The sequence below is a fragment of the Loxodonta africana genome, chromosome 1, assembly GCF_030014295.1.
Source record: "Loxodonta africana isolate mLoxAfr1 chromosome 1, mLoxAfr1.hap2, whole genome shotgun sequence".
NCBI classification, from domain to species: domain Eukaryota; kingdom Metazoa; phylum Chordata; class Mammalia; order Proboscidea; family Elephantidae; genus Loxodonta; species Loxodonta africana.
This window is the reverse complement of record NC_087342.1, coordinates 701,396-724,155: the sequence shown is the minus strand read 5'-3', so window position 1 is coordinate 724,155 and position 22,760 is coordinate 701,396. Positions and strand designations below refer to the sequence as shown.

Below are 22,760 nucleotides of genomic sequence, written 5' to 3'. Positions count from 1 at the left end.
AGAACAGAAAAACAATTGAAAGATTTAACAAAACCAAAAGCTGGTTCTTTGAAAAAATTAACAAAATTGATAAACCATTGGATAGACTGACTAAAGAAAAACAAGAAAGGAAACAAATAACCCGAATAAGAAACGAGAAGGACCACATCACAACAGAGCCAAATGAAATTAAAAGAATCATTTCAGATTACTACGAAAAATTGTACTCTAACAAATTTGAAAACCTAGAAGAAATGGATAAATTCTTGGAACAATACTACCTACCTAAACTAACACATTCAGAAGTAGAACAACTAAATAGACCCATAACAAAAAAAGAGATTGAAACGGTAATCAAAAAACTTCCAACAAAAAAAATCCTGGCCCAGACAGCTTCACTGCAGAGTTCTACCAAACCTTCAGAGAAGACTTAACACCATTACTATTGAAGGGATTTCAAACCATAGAAAAAGACGGAATACTACCCAACTCATTCTATGAAGCTACCATCTCCCTGATACCAAAACCAGGTAAAGACATTACAAAAAAAGAAAATTTTACACCCATATCCCTCATGAACATAGATGCAAAAATCCTCAACAAAATTCTAGCCAATAGAATCCAACAACACATCAAAAAAATAATTCACCATGATCAAGTGGGATTTATGCCAGGTATGCAAGGCTGGTTTAATATCAGAAAAACCATTAATGTAATCCATCACATAAATAAAACAAAAGATAAAAACCACATGATCTTATCAATAGATGCAGAAAAGGCATTTGACAAAGTTCAACACCCATTTATGATAAAAACTCTTACCAAAATAGGAATCGAAGGAAAATTCCTCAACATAATAAAGGGCATCTATGCAAAGCCAACAGCCAATATCACTCTAAATGGAGAGAACCTGAAAGCATTTCACTTGAGAAAGGGAACCAGACAAGGATGCCCTTTATCACCGCTCTTATTCAACATCGTACTTGAAGTCCTAGCCAGGGCAATTAGGCTAGACAAAGAAATAAAGGGTATCCAGATTGGTAAGGAGGAAGTAAAGCTATCACTATTTGCAGATGACATGATCGTATACATGGAAAACCCTAAGGAATCCTCCAGAAAACTACTGAAACTAGTAGAAGAGTTTGGAAGAGTCTCAGGTTATAAAATAAACATACAAAAATCACTTGGATTCCTCTACATCAACAAAAAGAACACCGAAGAGGAAATAACCAAATCAATACCATTCACAGTAGCCCCCAAGAAGATAAAATACTTAGGAATAAATCTTACCAAGGAGGTAAAAGACCTATACAAAGAAAACTATAAAACTCTGCTACAAGAAATTCAAAAGGACATGCTTAAGTGGAAAAACATACCCTGCTCATGGATAGGAAGACTTAACATAGTAAAAATGTCTATTCTACCAAAAGCCATCTATACATATAACGCACTTCCAATCCAAATACCAATGTCATATTTTAAGGGGATAGAGAAACAAATCACTAATTTCATATGGAAGGGAAAGAACCCCCGGATAAGCAAAGCATTACTGAAAAAGAAGAAGAAAGTGGGAGGCCTCACTCTACCTGATTTCAGAACCTATTATACAGCTACAGTAGTCAAAACAGCCTGGTACTGATACAACAACAGGCACATAGACCAATGGAACAGAATTGAGAACCCAGATATAAATCCATCCACATATGAGCAGCTGATATTTGACAAAGGACCAGTGTCAGTCAATTGGGGAAATGATAGTCTTTTTAACAAATGGTGCTGGCATACCTGGATATCCATTTGCAAAAGAATGAAACAGGACCCATACCTCACACCATGCACAGAAACTAACTCCAAGTGGATCAAAGACCTAAACATAAAGACTAAAACGATAAAGATCATGGAAGAAAAAATAGGATCAACCCTAGGAGCCCTAATACAGGGCATAAACAGAATACAAAACATTACCAAAAATGATGAAGAGAAACCAGATAACTGGGAGCTCCTAAAAATCAAACACCTATGCTCATCTAAAGACTTCACCAAAAGAGTAAAAAGACCACCTACAGACTGGGAAAGAATATTCAGCTATGACATCTCAGACCAGCGCCTGATCTCTAAAATCTACATGATTCTGTCAAAACTCAACCACAAAAAGACAAACAACCCAATCAAGAAGTGGGCAAAGGATATGAACACACATTTCACTAAAGACGATATTCAGGCAGCCAACAGATACATGAGAAAATGCTCTCGATCATTAGCCATTAGAGAAATGCAAATTAAAATTACGATGAGATTCCATCTCACACCAACTAGACTGGCATTAATCCAAAAAACACAAAATAATAAATCTTGGAGAGGCTGCGGAGAGATTGGAACTCTCATACACTGCTGGTGGGATTGTAAAATGGTACAACCACTTTGGAAATCCATCTGGCGTTATCTTAAACAGTTAGAAATAGAACTACCACACAACCCAGAAATCCCACTCCTCGGAATATACCCTAGAGATACAAGAGCCTTCGCACAAAGAGATATATGCACACCCATGTTTATTGCAGCTCTGTTTACAATAGCAAAAAGCTGGAAGCAACCAAGATGTCCATCAACGGACGAATGGGTAAATAAATTGTGGTATATTCACACAATGGAATACTACGCATCGGTAAAGAACAGTGACGAATCTCTGAAACATTTCATAACATGGAGGAATCTGGAAGGCATTATGCTGAGCGAAATGAGTCAGTTGCAAAAGGACAAATATTGTATAAGACCACTATTATAAGATCTTGAGAAAAAACGGAGAAGAACACATACTTTTGTGGTTACAAAGGGGGGAAGGAGGGAGGGAGGGAGAGGGCTTTTTATTGATCAATCTGTAGATAAGAACTGGTTTGGGTGAAGGGAAAGACAACACTCAATACAAGGAAGGTCAGCCTAATTGGACTGGACTAAAAGCAAAGAGGTTCCCGGGATAAAATGAAAGCTTCAAAGGTCAGCGGAGCAGGGGCTGGGGTCTGGGAAACTTGGTTTGAGGGGACTTCTAAGTCAATGGGCAAAATAATTCTATTATGAAAACATTCTGCATCCCACTTTGAATTGTGGCGCCTGGGGTCCTAAATGCCAACAAGCGGCCATCTAAGATACATCAATTGGTCTCAACCCACCTGGAGCAAAGGCAAAGGAAGAACACCAAGGTCACACGACAACTAAGAACCCAAGAGACAGAAAGGGCCACATGAACCAGAGACCTACATTATCCTGAGACCAGAAGAACTAGTTGGTGCCCGGCCACAATCGATGTCTGCCCTGTCAGGGAGCACAACAGACAACTCCTGAGGGAGCAGGAGACCAATGGGATACAGACCCCAAATTCTCATGAAAAGACCATACCTAAAGGAATCCCAGAGACAATGCTCCCCAGAACTTCTGATGGCACAGGACAGGAACCATCCCCGAAGACAACTCATCAGGCATGAAAAGGACTGGTCAGTGGGGGGGAGAGAGATGCTGATGAAGAGTGAGCTAATTAAATCAGGTGGACACTGGAGAGTGTGTTGGCAACTCTTGACTGGAGGGGGGATGGGAAGATAGAGAGAGAGGAAAGATGGCAAAATTGGCACAAAACGAGAGACTGAAAGGGCTGACTCAATAGGGGGAGAGCAAGTGGGAGAAGGGAGTAAGATGTATGTAAACCTACATGTGACAGACTGATTGGAATGGTAAATGTTCACTTGAAGCTTAATAAAAATTAATTAATTAAAAAAAAAAAAAGAAAGCCAAACCTTAGCCCCAAAGTCCACCCAGAGATCTGCTAGAACTCTGTCACTATCTTCTCTTTAAAACCACACACTCCCTGGTAGGGAATATCAGCAATTAATAATCCTAATTTTCAAAAATGTAACTCTCTGACATTAACCAGTACTCATAATCAGCTCATATTCTGCACTAAGAAGGAAATAGGTAGAAGGTTATACTCAGAAAAAAACCCTCAATGTTATCTTACCAGACAGCATTCACTCTTTCTAGAAAACTTTTTGAAGGGAAGCAGAATAGGAAGTCTTAGATATCAGATTCCTGGCTCAACAAGAAATCTTAAATAAACCAGTTCTCCTATCAGAAAATGCTCCAAAAAGATTTTGTGGATAAAACAGCTCTCCCAGCTCTGTTCTCTCATCACGAAAATCAAAAAGGACTGAGCTAGGGTGGAATTTATCCCCATTTAGGCCTTCAAGTATGAAGGAGCTTCTTAGAATCACTCTTATCCAAAAGGACTCTAACTTATCTTGGCAGCTGAGGTCAGCCCACAGTAGGAAAGCCATTCGGAAACTGGGAACCCATAATGTACCCAAAGCACGCAAGTATGCTGCAGCCTCTCCAGACATGCTGAAGAGATGTACTCCATGGTTCAAAGCCAAGTTCATCTTTCAACAAGTACTTATTGAATAGAACCATGAATAGACAGATAAAGTTTATGCCCATTTTGAGCTCATATCCTAGCTCTGACCCTTCCTGTTGGGATGTCCTTGACCTCCATGAGTCTAGATGTCCTGTCTGTAAAATAGAGATAAAGGCGTTTATACCATAGAGCTCTCGCGTGGATGAATGAGGAATTGTATCTAAAGCATTTAACACAGTGCTTGGATTATAGAAGGTGCTCAACAAGTGGTTACTGTGATACATTATCCTACAATCCTAGAAGTACAGCAAACCACTCTTTGCATTGACCACTGTTCCCCTACAGTAATGCCAAAGGATAGGGAAACAAATTTGAAAATCCCAACTCAACCTTCCCTTGATTTCATCACCAACTGCTTAAAAAGTCAAAGCTTTTATTTACAATTCAGTTCATATGGAATTCATATTCTAATAGATATTAGACACTGAGACAAGCACTGAAGAGAATAACGAGTGGGAAGGCTGGCTATGATTCAAACATTTGTGGGGTTTTTTTGTGTGTTGTTTTTGGCTTTTTTATGTGGATGTGCTGTTATACTTTCATTTGTGGAGTGGGGGTAGATTGTTTAGTCTAGAGTTGGGTTTCATTCCAATAAATGTGCATATTATAAGTGTCCTGCTCTTCCTGTTGCCTTATACAAACATAAGACATTGTCATGTCAGTAACTAACATGTCCACAGCTCAGCTTCTCCACCCAGTGGTCTGAGTAAAGCTGCAGCTTGACAGGGAACAATACTCAGCCTTTTCTTAAATTACAATGACAAATTGCTTTCCAGCCATCACCGATACCACGTTGACTCCCTGGACTCAAAGAAACCTTTCGATAATACTGGAACTAATTAAGTCCTGGAAACCCTGGTGGTGTAGTAATTAAGTGCTATGGCTGCTAACCAAAACATTGGCAGTTCAAATCCTCTAGGCGGTCCTTGAAAATTCTGTAGGGCAGTTCTACTCTGTCCTACGGGGTCACTATGAGTGGGAATCAACTCGATGGCAACGGGTTTTTGTTTTTTTTAATCAAGCCCTCTGTGAGACAGCCCCCAAGATGTCTGCCAAAGCTGCCCCATGCAGGGCTTGTTGTTATTAGGTGCCTTCGAGTCCATTTCTACTCATAGCCACCCCACGTGACAGAGTAGAACTGCCCCATCAAAACCAAAACCAAACCTATTGCTGTTGATTCAATTCTGACTCATAGCGACCTTACAGGTTTTTCTAAACTGTAATCTTTTCAGGATCAGATCGCTAGGTCTTTTCTTCCTGGGAGCGGCTGGTGGGTCCAAACCACTAACCTTTCGATTAGCAGCCAAGTGCTTAATCATTGTGGATCCAGGGCTTGGGGGATTGTAATTCATGCCCCAGGTGCTCCTTGGAAACTCTATGGAGCAGTTCTACTCTGTCCTCTAGTGTGGCTATGAGTCAGAATCGACTCAATGGCAATAGGCATTTTGGTTTTCCTTTCTTTCACAGGCCATTCTCACTCCCGAATCCTTTCTTCTCCCAGGTAGGGAGTGTCCACCTCTGCCAGTATCTGATAAAGTGGTTCTGGAAACCCTCTCACAGAGCCAGGCTAGACTATGGAGATCAGCTGCTGGTGTTGTGGGATAGGTCTGCTGCTGCACAGCTTGCACCCCAATTTCTCTAAAACTGTCTTTTCTAAAGTCCCCTCCCCAGCCTGCTCCCACCTGTTCTGAGGCATGGCCTCTATATTAGTCAAGGACAAGCAATAGAGTATTTGGTAACTTTGTTTGATATCATCTCAAAGAGCTCCATGAGGGCAGGCCTGTATCTGTTTCACTTCCCTAGATTATCCCACATTTGTTATGCACTCAACATATACTTGCTGAAGGAATGAAAGAACAAGGGAAAGTCCAGCCAGATCACCTATTACATATAAGAATAATACAGAAAACATCCATAATTCCTATCCCCAGATTAATGTCTTCCTTTTTCATTTGGGATACACTTTATGTACAGTAAAATGAGCCTTTTTAATATGTAGTTCTATGACTTACGAGAAATGTAAAAAGTCATGTTATCACATTAGAATCAAGACACAGCCCTCCCACTCCCCCCAAAAAATAAAAATTCACCCATTCTGCTTGGAGATCAACACTTCTCCTCCCTCTGCTTCCTGTAGTTTTGCTTTTTTTAGAATGTCACAAAAGGTACATGAGCAGCAAAAGACAAAATAGATAAAAGGGAACTCATCAAAATTTTCTTAAAATTATTTGCAAAAGAGTTTTATCAGGAAAGTAAAAAGACAATCTACAGATTGGGAGAAAATTTTTGAAAACCATTTATTGAATAAGGGTTTAATATCCAGAATATATAAAGAACTCTTACAACTTAACAACAGAAAAAACAAACAAACCAATCAAAAAATGGCAAAGGACTTGAATAGACATTTCACCGAAGTTAATATACAAATGACAAATGACAGCACATGAAAAGAATACTCACTGCAATTAGTCGTTAGAGAAATGCAAATCAAAACCACAATGAGATGTCACTTCACACCAACTAGAGTGGATGTGATTAAAAAACAAAAAGCAATAGGTGTTGATGAGGATATGGAGAAACTGGAACTCTCATTCATTGTTAGTGGGAAAGTAAAATGGCGTTGCTAGAAATTCAAGTCGGGTTCAGAAGAGCACGTGGAGTGAGGGATAACATTACTGATGTCAGATGGATCTTGGTTGAAAGCAGAGAATACCAGAGAGATGCTTACCTGTGCTTTGTTCTCTATGCAAAGACGTTCAACTGTGTGGATCATAACAAATTATGGATAACATTGTGAAGAATGGGAATTCTGGAACACTTAATTGTGCTCATGAGGAACCTGCACATAGATCCAGAGGCGGCCATTCGGACAGAACAAGGGGTTACTGCATAGATTAAAATCAGGAAAGTTATGCATCAGGGGTGTATCCTTTCACCATACTAATTCAATGTGTATGCTGAGCAAGAAATCTGAGAAGCTGAAGAACACAGCATCAGGATTGGAGGAAGACTCATTAACAACCTGCAATATCCAGATGACACAACCTTGTTTGCTGAAAACAAAGAGGACTTGAAGCACTTACTGAAGAAGGTCCAAAACTACAGCCTTCAGTATGAATTACACCTCAACATAAAGGAAGCAAAGGTCCTCACAACTGGACCAATAAACCTCATGATAAATGGAGAAAAGATAGACATTGTCAAGGATTTCATTTTAGTTGGATCTACAATCAGCATCCCTGGAAGCAGCAGTTAAGAAATCAAAGGACATGTTACGTTGGGCAAATCTGCTGCAAAAGACCTCTTTAAAGTGTTAAAAAGCAGGCATGTCACTTCAGGGACTAAGGTGCACCTGACCCAAGCCATGGTATTTTCAATTGCCTCATGTGTAAAAAAAAAAAAAAAAATTTTTTTTTTTTTCATGTGTATGTGAAAGAAGGACAATGAATAGGGAAGACTGAAGAAGAATTGATGCTTTTGAATTATGGTGTTGGTGAAGAATATTGAAAATGCATGAACTACCAGAAGAACAAACAAATCTGTCTTGCAAGAAGTACAGCCTCAATACTCCTTAGAAGTGAGGATGGTGAGACTTTGTCTCACATACTTGGTACTGGTTATCAGAAGAGACGAGCGCCTGGAGAAGGACATCATGCTTGGTAGAGGGTCAGCAAAAAAGAGGAAGACCCTCAACAAGATGGATTGACACAGTGGCTGCAACAATGGGCTCAAACATAGCAAAGATTATGAGGACAACACGGAACCCAGCAGTGTTTTGTTCTTTTGTACATAGGGCCAGTATGAGTTGGAACTGACTCCAGGCACCTAACAACAACATTATTGCATTGTGTAACTGTAACAGTTTGTTTAGCTATTTGCCAGTTGAAAATCTTCTGTTTTTTTTTTTTCTAGTGTTTTTAGCAGTTATAAACAAAGCAGCTATAAACATTCGCACACAGGTTTTTAGAGGACAAATTTTTTCATTTGACCTGGACAAATGCCTAGGCATAAGATTACTAGGTTTATGGTAAGTCTATGCTAAACTTTCTAAGAAATTCCCATACTGTTTTCCAAAGAGACGGTACCATTTTGCATTACTTTCAGCAATGCATGAGGTTTGCAATTGCTCTGAAGTCTTTGCTAACACTCAGTATTGCTAGCTTTTGTTTTTGTTTTCAATGTTAGCCATTCTAATAGGTGTGTACAAGTATTGCATTGCAGTTTTAATATACATCTTCCTAATGACTAGTGATGTTGAGCATCTTTTCATGTATTTATCTGCCATTTGTATATTTTCTTTGGCCTAGAGTCTATTCAAACTGCCTCCTCTGTCAGGAGATCAGAAGAACTGGATGGTACCTGGCTACCATTACTGGATGATTTGAACAAAGATTCTATAGGAGAATCCTGATCAAAAGGAAGAAAATGTGGAACAGAGCTTCAAATCCTCATGAATTCCGGACTTTCTGAAGAAACGAAAACAATCCCCTGATGTCATCTGTAAACCAAATAGTACAAAAAAACAAAAACAAACCCACTGCTTTGAGTTGGTTCCAACTCATAGTGACCCTATGGGACAGAGTAGAACTGCCCCCATAGAGTTTCCAAGGAGCGTCTGATGGATTCAAACTGCCAACCTCTTGGTTAGCAGCCATAGCACTTAACCACTACACCACCAGGGTTTCCAAACCAAATAAAAGTTTAGCTTAATTAGAAAAGAATGTGTGCCTTGAGCATAGTGTTCTTTAAAGAGTTAGCTATATGAGATCAAATTTACGAGAGCAAATCAAAAGATCAGAAGCTTAGGAGACAGTGAATTTGTGTTGATGATGGTGAAATAATTTGGGAAAGAATATTGAGAAGCGTCACAACTTGAAGAATGTAACCAGTGTCACTGAATTGTACATGTAGAAATCATTGACTTGGTGTCTGTTTTACTGTAGTATACTGTCTTAGTCACCTAGTGCTGCTATAACAGAAATACCACAAGTGGATGGCTTTAACAAAGAGAAATTTATTCTCTCACAGTCTAGTAGGTTACAAGTCCAAATTCAGGGCATCAGCTCCAGGGGAAGTCTTTCTCTCTCTGTAGATTCTAGAGGGATGTCCTTGTCATCAATCTTCTCCTGGTCGAGGAGTTTCTCAGGAGCAGGGACCAAGTCCAAAGGACGCGCTCTGCTACAGGTGCTGCTTTCGTAATGGTAGGAGGTCCCCCATCTCTGCTCACTTCACTTTACTTTTATCTCTTGTAATATAAAAGGTGGCGCAGGCCATACCCCAGGCAAACTGCCTTTACATTGCATCAGGGATGTGACCTGAGCAAAGGTGTTATATCCCACCCTAATCCTCTTCAACATAATCCAATTTTGCCTCATTAACTGCAGAGGTTAGGATTTACAACGTATAAGAAAATTATATCAATCACAAAATGGAAGACAACCACACAATACTGGGAATCATGGCCTAAACAAGTTGACACATATTTTGGGGGGCCATAGATCCATGACATAAGTCTTCACCAAAAAAAAAAAAAAAAAAAAATCGAAAAAGACTGCTCAAATATTTTGCCCATTTTGTTACCGAGTGTTTTCCTTGTATTAAGTTTTAAGAGTTCTTTATGTATTCTGGATACAAGTCTTCTTATCAAATATATGTTTTATGGTATTTTCTACTGCTTTGTGCTTGACTTTTTATTTGTTCTAAGCTTATCATTTTTTTAAACAAATTTCCCCCCTCTGACTTTCCAAAGAAGACAAAGTGGTTTATGCCCAATAAATTTAGGTATCTGACATGAAAAAAATCCCCAGGTCTGTCAGTAATGGCAGACCTGGGATTCCCCAGAGGCTGAAAGCTCCCACTGACTGACAGCTTCTGGTTAGCCATGCGCTGGTTCTCTCAGGCTCTGGCAGTTAAGGAAGCTGTGCTTCTGTGCACCTCTAACTCTCCTCCCACTGGGTGCTTCCTCCCCTCTGCGGAGAGATACCCTTCTCCTTTCAGCCCCATCTGCACCAGTGGCCAGAGCTACAAGGCCTTTTCAAAGTCAGAGCACAAGGCAGGCTGAGAAGGCAGTGGAAAGTGGGGCTGAGAAGGCCTTGAGGGGACTGAAAACATGGGGAACTATCTGCTGAGGAAACGCAGGTGAGTGCAGACTCCCTCCAAGGGAGCAGGGGAGATGCGATGGGGCAATGCAGCCAGAAAGAGAAAAAGATGTCTGTTCTTGGGGGTGGAGGGAATTTCACTAAGGCACCTGACAAATCTAAAGTGCCTACTATGTGCCAGGCACCATGTTAAATTCTTCATAGGTTTTACCTTCTCAGAATTGCATTTAGCAGCTGGTAGAGGATAGCTAAAGGACAGAATGATCTTATTAAGGGAAGTCTACACATTAGGCTAAGGAGTCCTGGTAGTTAAAGTGCTCAGCTGCTAACCGAAAGGTCAGCAATTCAAACCCACCAACTGCTCCGTTGGAGAAAGATGTGGCAGTCTGCTTCTGTAAAGATTTACAGCCTTGGAAACCATATGGGGCAGTTCTAGTCTGTCTTATAGGGTCTCTATAAGTTGGAATCAACTCGACAGCAGTGGGTTTAGTTTTGGGGTACACATTAGGCAGTTCTACTCTGTCCTATAGGGTCGCTATGAGTCAAAATCAACTCGACGGCATTGGGTTTTTTGGTTATTAGGCTACAGTCTAAGAAGAAAAAACTTTCTGAGTGCCTGAGGAGGATATGTTCTCCTGGGCAGATTAGAACTGCCCCATAGAGTTTCCAAGGAGCAGCTGGTGGAATCACACTGCCGACATTTTGGTTAGCAACTGTAGCTCACCATAGCTCTTAACCAATATGCCACCAGGGCTCTGACTGGCATATAATGGGTAATGGGTAGTATTTAATTATTAGTTTCTTTCTCTCCATAACTTCACTCTCTGGAAAAGAAAAGATGATTAAACAGGAACCCAACCCAAATAATAAGTCAATTTGTTTTCTTTTTTAAATTCTTTCTTTCCTTTATTGTACTTTAGATGAAGGTTTACAGAGCAAACACGTTTCTCATTAAATAATTAATACACATATTGCTTTGAGATATTGGTTACGAAGCCCATGACATATCCACGCTCTCCCCTTTTCGACCTTGGGTTCCCCATTACCAGCTTTCCTGTCCTCTCCTGCCTTCTCATCCTAGCCCCTGGACTGGTATGCCCATTTGGTATAGCTTTGTTTTATGGGCCTGGCTGAAGAGGAACTTCAGGATCTTTTAAAAATTCTTTTCTTCTCTTTCTTTTTATCCCATGTTCTCTGCCTTGGTGCTTTCTGTTAAAGACAGCAACTTACATGAGACAAGGCCAGTGCCCTCCCCCAGGCACCACGCTGATAATGACAGCTAAAGAGCCCCTGGCCTCTCTCTCTACTGACGTTCTCAGGGTCATGATATGGAGTCTTTCACATTCCCGAGACAAAAGATTTAGGATCAGTCATGCATAGCAGTTGTTGGAGGAGATTGGTGGGTGGGCTGTTGCTATGGCAATGAAGAGAATGGCAGATCAAGGGTGCATTGTGGTCTACGCTTTAGGAGGGCTTTTTGACAGATGTGGGGGCAACAAGGGAGAAAAAAAAAACTCATCTAGCTAAGGCTATTCCAGGGTTATGAGTGAATGGCAGAAGTGAGAAAAGTTGAAAAATTATGAAAAGAGATGGGAAACCTGAAGAGGAAATACTTAGCTCATTTCTGACTGTTAAATTTTAGGTGGCAGCAGGACACTCAAGAAATACCTTGGAACCTGAGAATCCAAAACCCCAAAGAGAAAACATCCAGGTGAGGGCAAACTCAACAAAGCTTCCACCAGTCTTGGCCCAGGAAGAAGGAAGTCTCTCAGGTCCTGGACCTCTGATACCCCACAGCAGAAGATACCTGATTAGACCCAACATCAGTTGTAATGGTCGTAAATGTAAAGGCAGAACAAAAGCAAAAACACTTTGAACCTTTAGACAGAGGACTTGCTACTTTGCTACAAGGCTAGTGTAACTCCTAGCAACAGGAAATACTAGTGCCAATATGAATTGCCATCAAATCAAGCTCCATAAGGTTTTCAGTGGCTGGTTTTTCAGAAGTTGGTTGCTAGGGCTTTCTTCTAAGGGGCATCTGGGTGGACTCAAACCACCAACCTTTGGGTTAGCAGCCAAGTGTGTTAACCATTTGCACCATACAGGAATTCCACAACAGGAAATAAGGCCATTTTTCCTGTGATCTTTTTGTTCACCTCTCAAGGACCTTGCTGCTCAGTCTTCACCCTCATCATTTTATTTCAGGTTCTGGTTTTCTATTTCTGAAGTGACCACATCCCCCAGTCACTACAATCATTGGGCGGCTTGTGGAGGGAAACCTTTGTATTCCTTGCTGTTATTAACTTCATCATCAGTCCTTTCTGTCCAGGTCTTTTGCACTCTAGGCCTTAAAAATTTCCCTCTTAACTAAGAAAATCACTCAAATATGGAAGTAGTGTCCCAGGGTCCAAGAATCCCAAAGGGTGGCAAAGCCAGTTGTTCTATGGCCTTGAAGCCATCTCCGTTTTTCCTGTGGTTTCAAGAGGAGCTTTTGAAAGAGCAGCAACTATAAAACAACCACTGAGCCAAGGCCTGTGTTAGGGGCTGAGGACCCAGAGATCCATCCAACAGGGTTCGTTTCCTGAGTGCAAGCCAAAAAACTGTGTATTTTTGAGGATGTCATTAGGTATCTGTTAAGGGGTAAAGTCCAACTGATGGGCACTATAACAAGAGAGAGACTGGGTTAACTTGGGAGCCAGGGAAGGTTTGGTGTAAAAGACAGGAACCTGGAATTCCTGCCTCACCATCTGGTGTCCTGGGGAGGAAGCAATGGGGAGTCACCAGCATCTAAAATACCTGGCCTGCTCCACAGAGAGTGCCTGAGCCCATTTCAAACCAAAATGCTCAGAATATGTTGCAAAGAACTTGAGTGGAGGAAATAGCCGGCTTGCAAATAGCTCTTGACTCTTACAACTTCATGAGGCAAACTTTGTAAGAATCCTCAAGGAACTGAGGCTCAAGGGGTTCAGAAATACTATTCCTGTTACTCAAAATCAATCATCTCCTTTCTTGTCACCCCTCCCCCATATCTTCTCACTGAGCCTGGTGTCTGAGCATCGACATAATCCAATACTTTCCTTCTGAAGTTCTTCCTCAACAGAAACAGGATATATAAGCAAATGGCTAAAGAACCCTGACTGTAGCCTGAAGAAGAGGAGGGGTCACTGTGGTGCCTCTCAGCCCCAAAATCTCTGATGTTGCAAAGATCCTAGAGGCTGTCAGGACACTTGGCCAAGCTGGCACCCATGGCCAAGGTCACAGTGCAGTCAACCGTTTTCTAGTCCATGGGAAATCTCATTCAAGCAGATAATTTTGGATGGTCTTTTCTAAATGTGTTTAGATAGTAATGTTGATGTATATACCAATTGCTGTGGAATCAGTTTTGACTCATGGCAACTTCATGTGTATCAGAATAGGACTGCACTCTACAGGGTTTTCAATGGTTGATTTTTTTGGAAGTATATCTCCAGACCCTTCTTCCTAGGTGCCTCTGAGGGGACCCGAACCTCCATCCTTTCTGTGAGCAGTTGAGTGTGTTAACCATTTGCACCAACCAGAACTCACTACTGATATATGTAGTGCTTTATAAATGGTTTTCATATCCAACCATGTAGATAGTTGAATGTGCTTCAAATTCAGAAGAATACCAGGAATGATACTTCAGCTTAGATGCCTGACTGGAGAGAGATCCCAAGGCTTTCTGCCAGAAGAGAGGAAGCAAATCCTGCTTATTTAGTTATAGCATCAGGGCCAATGTGGCAGATTTGATGACCTCCTGAACCAGTTTCAGTTGCTCTGTTCTTGACCACTCCTTTATTTATTCATCTAATATTTATCAGAAACACATTTACTATCGGCAGATGCTTTGTCAAATGCTGATGATATGTTATATGATGCATAAATACATATGGTCCCAACCTCACAAAGCTTATGTTCTAGTGTAGGATATAGGCAAATGAACAGACAGTTATGACGCAGTATAAAACCAAAAAAAAAAAAAAAAAAACAAACCCATTACCATTGAGTCGATTCCACGATTCTGACTCATAGAGATCCTATAGGACAGAGTAGAACTGCCTCATATGGTTTCCAAGAAGCAACTGATGGATTCGAACTGCCTACCTTTTGGTTAGCAGCCAAGCTCTTAACCACTGTGTAGGAGGAGACATTCAAAGTGTAGTGGAATCCTGAATAAACATTTCCTGGAAGAAATAATTTCTATAAGGTCCACACACTTTTACAGTGATTTCCTAGAGATAATTTTTGTTGTGTGTCCTTCATCACAAGGTGACCAAGTAAATCATTGGAACTGGAGATTATTTAACCCTTTTCCCTTGCTGGGAATATAGCAGAAAATTCCTTCCCTGATTAGGACTCGACAGTGTCATCTTCATCTTTCCAAAGGGCCAGTTAATGTCCTAGGAGGATAAACCTATTCACAGGATAGATGTGTCCAAGTTACGTAGGATGAAGGCCCTCTTGTGGATAAGAAAAATTTTCCAGAGAAATGGCAAAGTGTTGGGCGTCAACTTAAAGCTGCCGAGATAAACCTTGTGATTTGCATCATTTCCTTGGCATTTTAGATGCTGGTGTCTCCAAGTTGCTGAAGGGTGTTTCTGCCTTCCATGGTGAGTTGGTTTCAGGTGTTATTTCCCTAAGTGTGGTTTGAATGTGGTATTTGTGGTAAGATACCTTGCAGTCCGTGGCCATCACAAAGCCTGTTGCTAGCCCAGACACAATCACCTGAATATCACTCAGGGAAGTGACCCTTCAGTTTGGTGGGAAATGGGAACAACGGTTGAATGGGTGGTGCACTCTCTCCAAAGAGGAAAGTCCAGAAACACAGCTGAAACTGGCCACTAACAGAGAGAAGGACCCATAATCACATCGCGAATGCCAGAGTCTCCGCGTACAGAACCACACAGAGGATTTACAGCCACGGTGATCATGCAATGTAGCGTCCAAACTGCAACACCTTTGAAAGTGAAACTGGTGTCTTAGTCATCTAGTGCTGCCATAACAGAAATATCACAAGTGAACGGCTTTAACAAAGAGAAATTTATTTTCTCACAGTCTATTAGGTTACTAGTCCAAATTCACGGCGTCAGCTCCAGGGGAAGACCTTCTCTCCTTGTCGACTCTGGAGGGAGGTCCTTGTCCTCAATCTTCCCCTGGTCGAGGAGCCTCTCAGGGTAGGGACCCAGGGTCCAAAGGATGTGCTCTGCTCCTGGTGCTGCTTTCATGGTGATATGAGGTCCCCAACTCTCTGCTTGCTTCCCTTTCTTTTTATCTCTTGAGAGATAAAAGGTGGTGCAGGGCACGCCCCAGGGAAACTCCCTTTACCTTGGATCAGGGAGGTGACCTGAGTAAGGGTGGTGTTACAATCACAAAATGGAGGACAACCGCACAACACCGGGAATCATGGCCTAGACAAATTGATACATATTTTGGGGGGGACACAATTCAATCCATTACACATACATACATACTTCTATGTATCTCATAGAAGTAGAGAGAGAGACAGAAACAAACAGCGAGAAAGGACAGGAACACAAAAGTGTAGATGTCTACTTGGTTCCATCCTTCATTGTCCTTTTTCTCTACTCTCTAATTTTTCTATGCTGAAGGAGGGATGATAAAAGGCCTATAGCTCGAACAAATTAAAGGTTTAAAAATAAGTTTTAATCGGGTAGCATAATGCCCTTTGAGGGTTTCTGAATATCAAAGCAACCAATTTATTTTCCTTTTCTTTTACAGGAAAAAAATACGGACTTTTAAAGCAAGACGAGATTCCCAAAAGGAAAGTAAGTCATGGATTTCCCACCATTTTCTCTTCTGATAGACTTACATTTCCAAACTGCCCCTTCTCCGTGCTCCTAGAGTCCCTTGGGCATATTTCTAGTCTAATACTTATGCTCTTTGCACAGAATTTATCCAATCACATGACTTTTTTTCTCCACTAGGCTGTGAGCTCATTGAAGCAGCAACTGGCTTGTTATCTCCATACTTTCTGTTAGCTCCTGAAGTCTGATGGCTGAAGGGGTTAACTGGGAACAATAAATGCCAAGAGTGGGAGGGCACAAGGCCAGTAGCTGGAACTTCCAGGGAGGCCAGTGCACTTGGATCTCAGGGAGCAGAGGGGAAGGAGGGGTGGGGCCCTGTGGTCAAGTTAAGGATTTGGGCCTTTGACTTGAGAGCTACAGGAAGGACTGAAGGGGCAGGTATGATCAGATTTGCATTAGAGAGACCTTCCATTGCAGCCTGGAGAACAAATTGCAGCAGGGAATGGCAAGAGCAGATGCCAGAAGAATATTCAGGAGTCTAATGACGGACAGTGTTGAGGTTAAGGAGAGAGAAGTACTGGAGGAGGAAAGGGTGCTAAACAGAGAGAGACAATAAGAAAGTACAAGCCTGAAGGCAGAGTTTTGTTTTTGCCTTCCTGAGTTTAAAGCTGAAAGCTTAGTTTCTTCAACTCTGAATCTTAAGTGCTAACTCAGTAAAAAAAGGTATGTAAATTAGCAACACAGCACCCACCACCACCATTTCACACAAGGGAACTGTGAGTCCCAGGAAACCCCAATCTCCAACAGAGTGAAACATGGTAGAAATAAGACCCCTGATGCTGAAACTTCGCAGACCCTTTTCTTGGCAGTGATAATCTGGAAGTCCTGGGAGCTTGTGGAGACTAAGAACCTGGGGTGTCAGCACTGAGAGAACGCAAAACCTGGGGTGTCGGCACCAAGAGAACACAATACAGTGGGCTGCAGTGACATCCCTGACCCCTGTATAGAGCCATGTCATGAGGCTTCCACGTTTGAGCACAGACCTGTCCCATGAGCTAGTGTGTTTGCTGGGGCTAAAAAGTGTGTCCGTGTGTCTCTTAGCTGAGTGGCCAGGGTCAGCTGGTTTTAAGTAAATCAACTTTCGGAAAATTGGTCTGCTTTTGTTTGTGTCCGCTGGGACTGTTCAGCTCAGCTCAAGAGTTTCTTTCTCTGAAAAGCGTTCCTTGAGTACCAGTTCCCACACCACCACCGTCCCTTGCCACCTGTAGCAGTATGACGCCCTCCTGTCTGCACAGCCAACCTCTCAGAGCCACTTATCTGCCTCTATGCTAGCCTGGGAGTCCTGGAGGACAGCGACTGCTTCTGATCCATCTTTGTCTCCCCAGCACTGGTACAGAGCAGGCATGCAGTAAATTCTGGAGAAGGAAGGAAGGGAGAGACGAGAGGAATGGAGAAAGGAAGGGAAAGAAGGAGGGAAGAAGGGAAGTGTGATTTCCTATCAAAGACCCATAAGCGTGTCTCCCTCTCAGCTGCAGCACAGCTCTTGTCCAGACTGGCCCATCACTCCCGAGGGATGCGCTGTAGAGCAGCATAGCCCTGGGAGGGTAACCCCAACTTTCCTTGGCTCTCCAGTAGCTTAAATTCTAGTTTCCCCTCCTCCCATGCTCAAATCTTCCCATGACCTTAAATTCACAGAGTGGCTTTTTGTTTGTTTTGTTTTTCCTTTCTCCAGATGAAGGAATTCCGGCTGTTCCCACGCAGGTAAGGAGAACAGCTCTGAGCCTTTTTCTGAGATGACAGTAGCAACACAGACACCAGACGCCAGGGGGAGTTGGCCTCTAAGACCCCTTCTGACCCTAACATAGAAGAAAGAAACTCAGATGCCAGGACTTGTGACCCTGAAGGGCCGTGTACAGGGCCTGGTGACAGAAGTAGCAGCCACATCTGCTGCGTAACTTATTAAAAGGAACTAACATTTACTATTTAGTCTATTCCAGAAACCCTGGTTGCATAGTAGTTAAGACTACAGTTGTTAACCAAAGGGTTGGCAGTTCAAATCCACCAGGCACTCCTTGAAAACTCTAAGGGGCAGTTCTACTCTGTTCTATAGGGTCGATATGAGTCAGAATCCACTCAACAGCAATGGGTTAGTCTATTCTAGGCAGTGGGCTGAGCACTTTACAGGCAGTGTCTCATTTAACTGCCCCCAAAATCCTTTAAGATGGTACTATGAGTTTCCCCCAATTTACAGATAGAAAACTGAGTGGTTAAGTGCATTTTCCAAGGTCAGACAGCTGACAAGATGGCAGAGCCAAGATTCAAAACCAAGTCTTACCTCAAAATCCATGCCCTTTCCCTTACACTTTCCAGCTGTTTTTTTTTTTTTTTTAATCTCCTGAGATTACAGCTGGGATGAGATCTTCCCTTAGGTTTTCTCTTTTTGAAAACAAAAATATCTTTAAAATGGGTAGTTAAATATCATACCCTAGTCACATTAAGGTGTCATCAGATTGTTCGCTTTTGTAAGAATGGACTTCCCACGGGGCCCTGAGACATTGGGGACCATACAGGTGGTCAGGGTAACCCTAGAACATGGGGCAAAGAGCTCACGCCTGGGAAGGCTGTATGCTGTGCACAGCCCCGGAGCTCTGTCTGCCCGGGGTAGTGTTGGGGTGGGGGCAACCAGTTAGGAAAAATGACCAAGAGAAGGTGAGGGGGTGGCCGTGGAAGATAGACTTTACCCCAGGGCTGCCCTGTGTTGAGACTGAAGTGTAAGGGGAATGGCAAGAGTCCAGGTCTTGAGATGGGTTCTCCTTTGGACCACCAGGGACATGGTGACGAGACCTCTGCAGAGGAGCTATGCTACACCCTCATTAACCACAGGGTTGTCGAGAGAAGGCCATCGGTGAACTCTGCTGAGGCGTACTATGAAAATATTTTCCTCCAGGCTGAGAGGCCCAGAGAGTCCTCAAGAGGAACTGAAACGACTTACGCACTTATCCAGGTCCCTCCCACCCCTAGGCATCTACCTTCCCCAGAAGGCGAATATGAACTTCTCATGCCTCATAGAATCTACTCTCACTTCCAGCAACAGCCAGGTCCACTTATGTCCACTTCTGAGACTCAGTTTTCCCATTTATAACAATGTAGTTGGGCCAGAATTTGTTTAGCGGTAGCCATCCAATCTGTGAAACACATACAAGCGGGGAAAGAGGGTGTGGTTGAAGCAGGCATGGGCAGAGAACTCTTACAGCTTACCTCACCCCCCAAACCCTTCTGTAAGGGTCACTGCACAGCGTGGTTTGCAAACCACAGGGCCTCTCAGATCCTGCTGGATCACCAATATGCAAAGATAACTAAGTACCCTGAACACCACTCACTGAGAATATGGCGACCATCCTTGGTTCTATTTGGTTCAGGAGATGGACAGCTCTACTCAGTGATGGAGAAACCCAGGTAGCATGGTGGTTAAGAGCTATGGCTGTTAACCAAAAGGTCAGCAGTTTGAATCTACCAGGCGCTCCTTGGAAACCATGTGGGGCAGTTCTACTCTGTCCTGTAGGGTCTCTATGAGTCGGAAACGACTGGACAGCGATGGGTTTGGTGTTTTGGTTTTTATTCAGTGATGGGAGGGGCTTTCTGGTGCTCTACAGGTTGTGTGCATCACAGAAGGTTCTGCTCCTTGGTGCTGGTTCTCCTTAGAAACAGTCCACAAGGTTGTCTTGTAAAGTCATTGGAAGATTTCCTCAAGATACCAAGTGAACCCAATTGGGAGTCTGTTCACTGCACACATGTCTGTAGACGCAGGCTCCTCACTGTGACCTTCCAGCTCAGACCCAAGGTGGCAGCCTGGGGTGTAACTCACACTCCACACCTCTGTGCAATGACCTCTTGCATGTCTCTCCTACAACTTGTTGGTCCCAGTGGTTTGCTTGATCATGTGGACTAAATCAAGAGGTTCCAGGACAGCTTGTCAGAATTTAAACCCATGTCTTTAATTTTTTTTAAAACTTTCTATCTCTTCCTAGAAATCTCAGAAAGAAAATCATAGCATCAGAGACTGATAGAGTAGGAGAGCCTTTGGAGGTTCTCCAATCTCCCCCTCCCCCCCGCCACCGCCTTTCTTTTTACTCAGAGAGGGTAAGTTTGCCCAATGTTACCTGGCAAGGTAATGACCAAACTTGGACTACAGCTTGGATCTCCTGGCTTCCAATTCGGTGCTTTTCCAATATACTACAGAAAATAGCCTCTACTATATGGTAAATGTATACATTAAATAATATGCTATATATAAAGAGACCTGGTGGCACAGTGGTTAAGAGCTATGGCTGCTAACCAAAAGGTCCACTCTGTCCTATAGGGTCACTATGAGTCGGAATCCACTCGACAGCAATGGGTTTGTTTGGTTTGTATGGCGCTATGTAGAAAATATGAATAAAATATCCACATGGAAAAATAAAACATACAGATACATACACACCTTCTCTAATGAGCACTCCTGTACATGCAATTAAGGCACCTCGTCTTTTCTTCAGCTCTTAAAATCACATTTATTCTCTAAACCAGGGGTCGGCAAACTGTGGCCCACAAGGCAAATGTGGCCCACTGCTCATTTTTGTAAGTTTTATTGGAGCACAGGCATCCTCATTTGTTAGATATTGTCTGCGGCTGCTGAACCACAGGAGAGCTGAGTAGTTGTGACAGAAACCAAGCTGTTGTTGTATGCTGTTGAGTCAATCCCAACTCATAGCGACCCCATGTGACAGAGCAGAATTGCCCCACAGGGTTTTCTTGGTTATAATCTTTACAGAAGCAGATTGCCAGGTCTTTCTCCCATGGAGGTTCTTGGTGAGATTGAACTGCCAACCTTTCAGTTAACAACCAAACAACTGTTGCACCACTCTTCGGCCCTTTGCAAAAAAAATTTTATAGACCCCTGCCCTAACTGAGCAAACTTTGAGTTAAACTTTAGAAAATAAAAATTTGTTTTGGTCATTGATGTGAATTCCTAAGAGCTGGTAGCAATAAAGAGCTATGAAAACATTAGACCACAAATTCGCTGAGTGAGGCGAAAAACAATTAGTAAATTAGAATGTTCCTGTGTTCACATCTCTCTTCTCAACTGGCTGTTTTACTTAACAACCAGTCCTAATTTATACCAGTTGCCGTCGAGTTTTTGATTCTGACTTGTGGTGACCCCATGTGTGTCAGAGTAGAACTGTATTCCACAAGGATTTCAATGCTTGTGATATTTTAGAAGCAGATCTCCAGGTCTTTCGTCTGAGATGCCTCCGGATGGATTTGAACTGCCAACCTTTTGTCTTCTAGCTGAGAGCTTAACTATTTTAGCCACCCAAAAACCTGTTTTCGTTTGGTTAGTTCTGACTGATAACCCTAAAGGACAGTGTAGAATTGCCCCATAGGGTTTCGAAGTAGTGGCTCGTGGATTGGAACTGCTGACCTTTTCAGTCAGCAGCTGAGTTCTTAATCACTGCATCACCAGGGCTCCTTTAGCCACCCAAGGACCCCAATTTAAGGACAATAAAATAGCCAGAAGTTTGCTGAGACAAGGAACAGACGGCTTATGTGTTTAATTACTGTTCTGTCCCCAAAGATAACCAAAACTAAATAACTTTGTGATTTGAAATGTGCCAGGTGCCTAAAGAGGATCAATCTAGTAGCTTCAGATTGGATGTGTCAACCTAGGTTTGCTGAGATTTTAACCAGTTGATGGTTTTCAGCTAAGGAGCCAATCATATCTTGGTATCGTACCCTCTGCTAATTTCTATTTTTAGCAAAATTCCTATACATGGAACCTTAGCTTTGACCTTTGGGCAACATTCACTCATGTTCAGAAGGAGGTATGTGTAGTAGCAGTCAATGCCGTTCAAGAAACAACGTGGCTTAGAGGAAAGAATTCCACCACCGGTGTCAGATAATCAGCAGATTCAAAACCTGGTTTGCCCCTCCTTGCTCTGTGACCCTGAGCATGTCACTTGGATGCTTAGCTTTCTCACCCAGAAATGAGTGGATTACATCCAATGTACATAAATCATCTACCACAAAACTCAAGTAAATCATACCAAAAAAGCAAAGACAAGCAAACCTTTTTATGATGTATGGGGAAAAATATGATGTGTCTGGTTATCCGGTCTACAAAAGTAGCCTGCAGTGATCAGGCATTGCTGAGCCATTCAGCTGTCTTCCCAGTGAACTAGGAATATTGAACCGTTGGGTTTTTATGCTGGGATTTTTCACATTGCCATTGGACCACTGTAGAAGCTGATTGGGATGAATATTCTTAGCACACTATGATGTTATATTTGTTCGAGTTTTATCTTGTGAAAGTATTACCTGATCCAAACAGTATACACATTTTGACCAAGAATATACTGGGCATAAAGGCTTACCCAAAGAAAGTTGTTCTTTTAATGAAATGTA

At 42.3% G+C, this 22,760-nt stretch overlaps 1 protein-coding gene across 2 annotated transcripts; it reads left to right on the top strand.

Annotated features, from left to right (window-relative positions):
* The first annotated feature begins 10,166 nt into the window (after window positions 1-10,166).
* On the top strand, window positions 10,167-22,760 carry GCSAM (germinal center associated signaling and motility). 2 transcript variants are annotated; one of them, XM_003412994.3, is made up of 6 exons: window positions 10,305-10,576; window positions 12,179-12,247; window positions 15,120-15,164; window positions 16,294-16,340; window positions 18,052-18,080; window positions 19,147-22,760. In XM_003412994.3, the coding sequence occupies exons 1-6, from the start codon at window positions 10,548-10,550 to the stop codon at window positions 19,459-19,461; spliced, it is 534 nt and encodes a 177-aa protein (XP_003413042.1). In that variant the 5' UTR covers window positions 10,305-10,547; the 3' UTR covers window positions 19,462-22,760. The 2 variants fall into 2 exon arrangements, with proteins under 2 accessions (XP_003413043.1, XP_003413042.1); XM_003412995.3 differs by lacking the exon at window positions 15,120-15,164 and having other exon boundaries at window positions 10,167-10,576.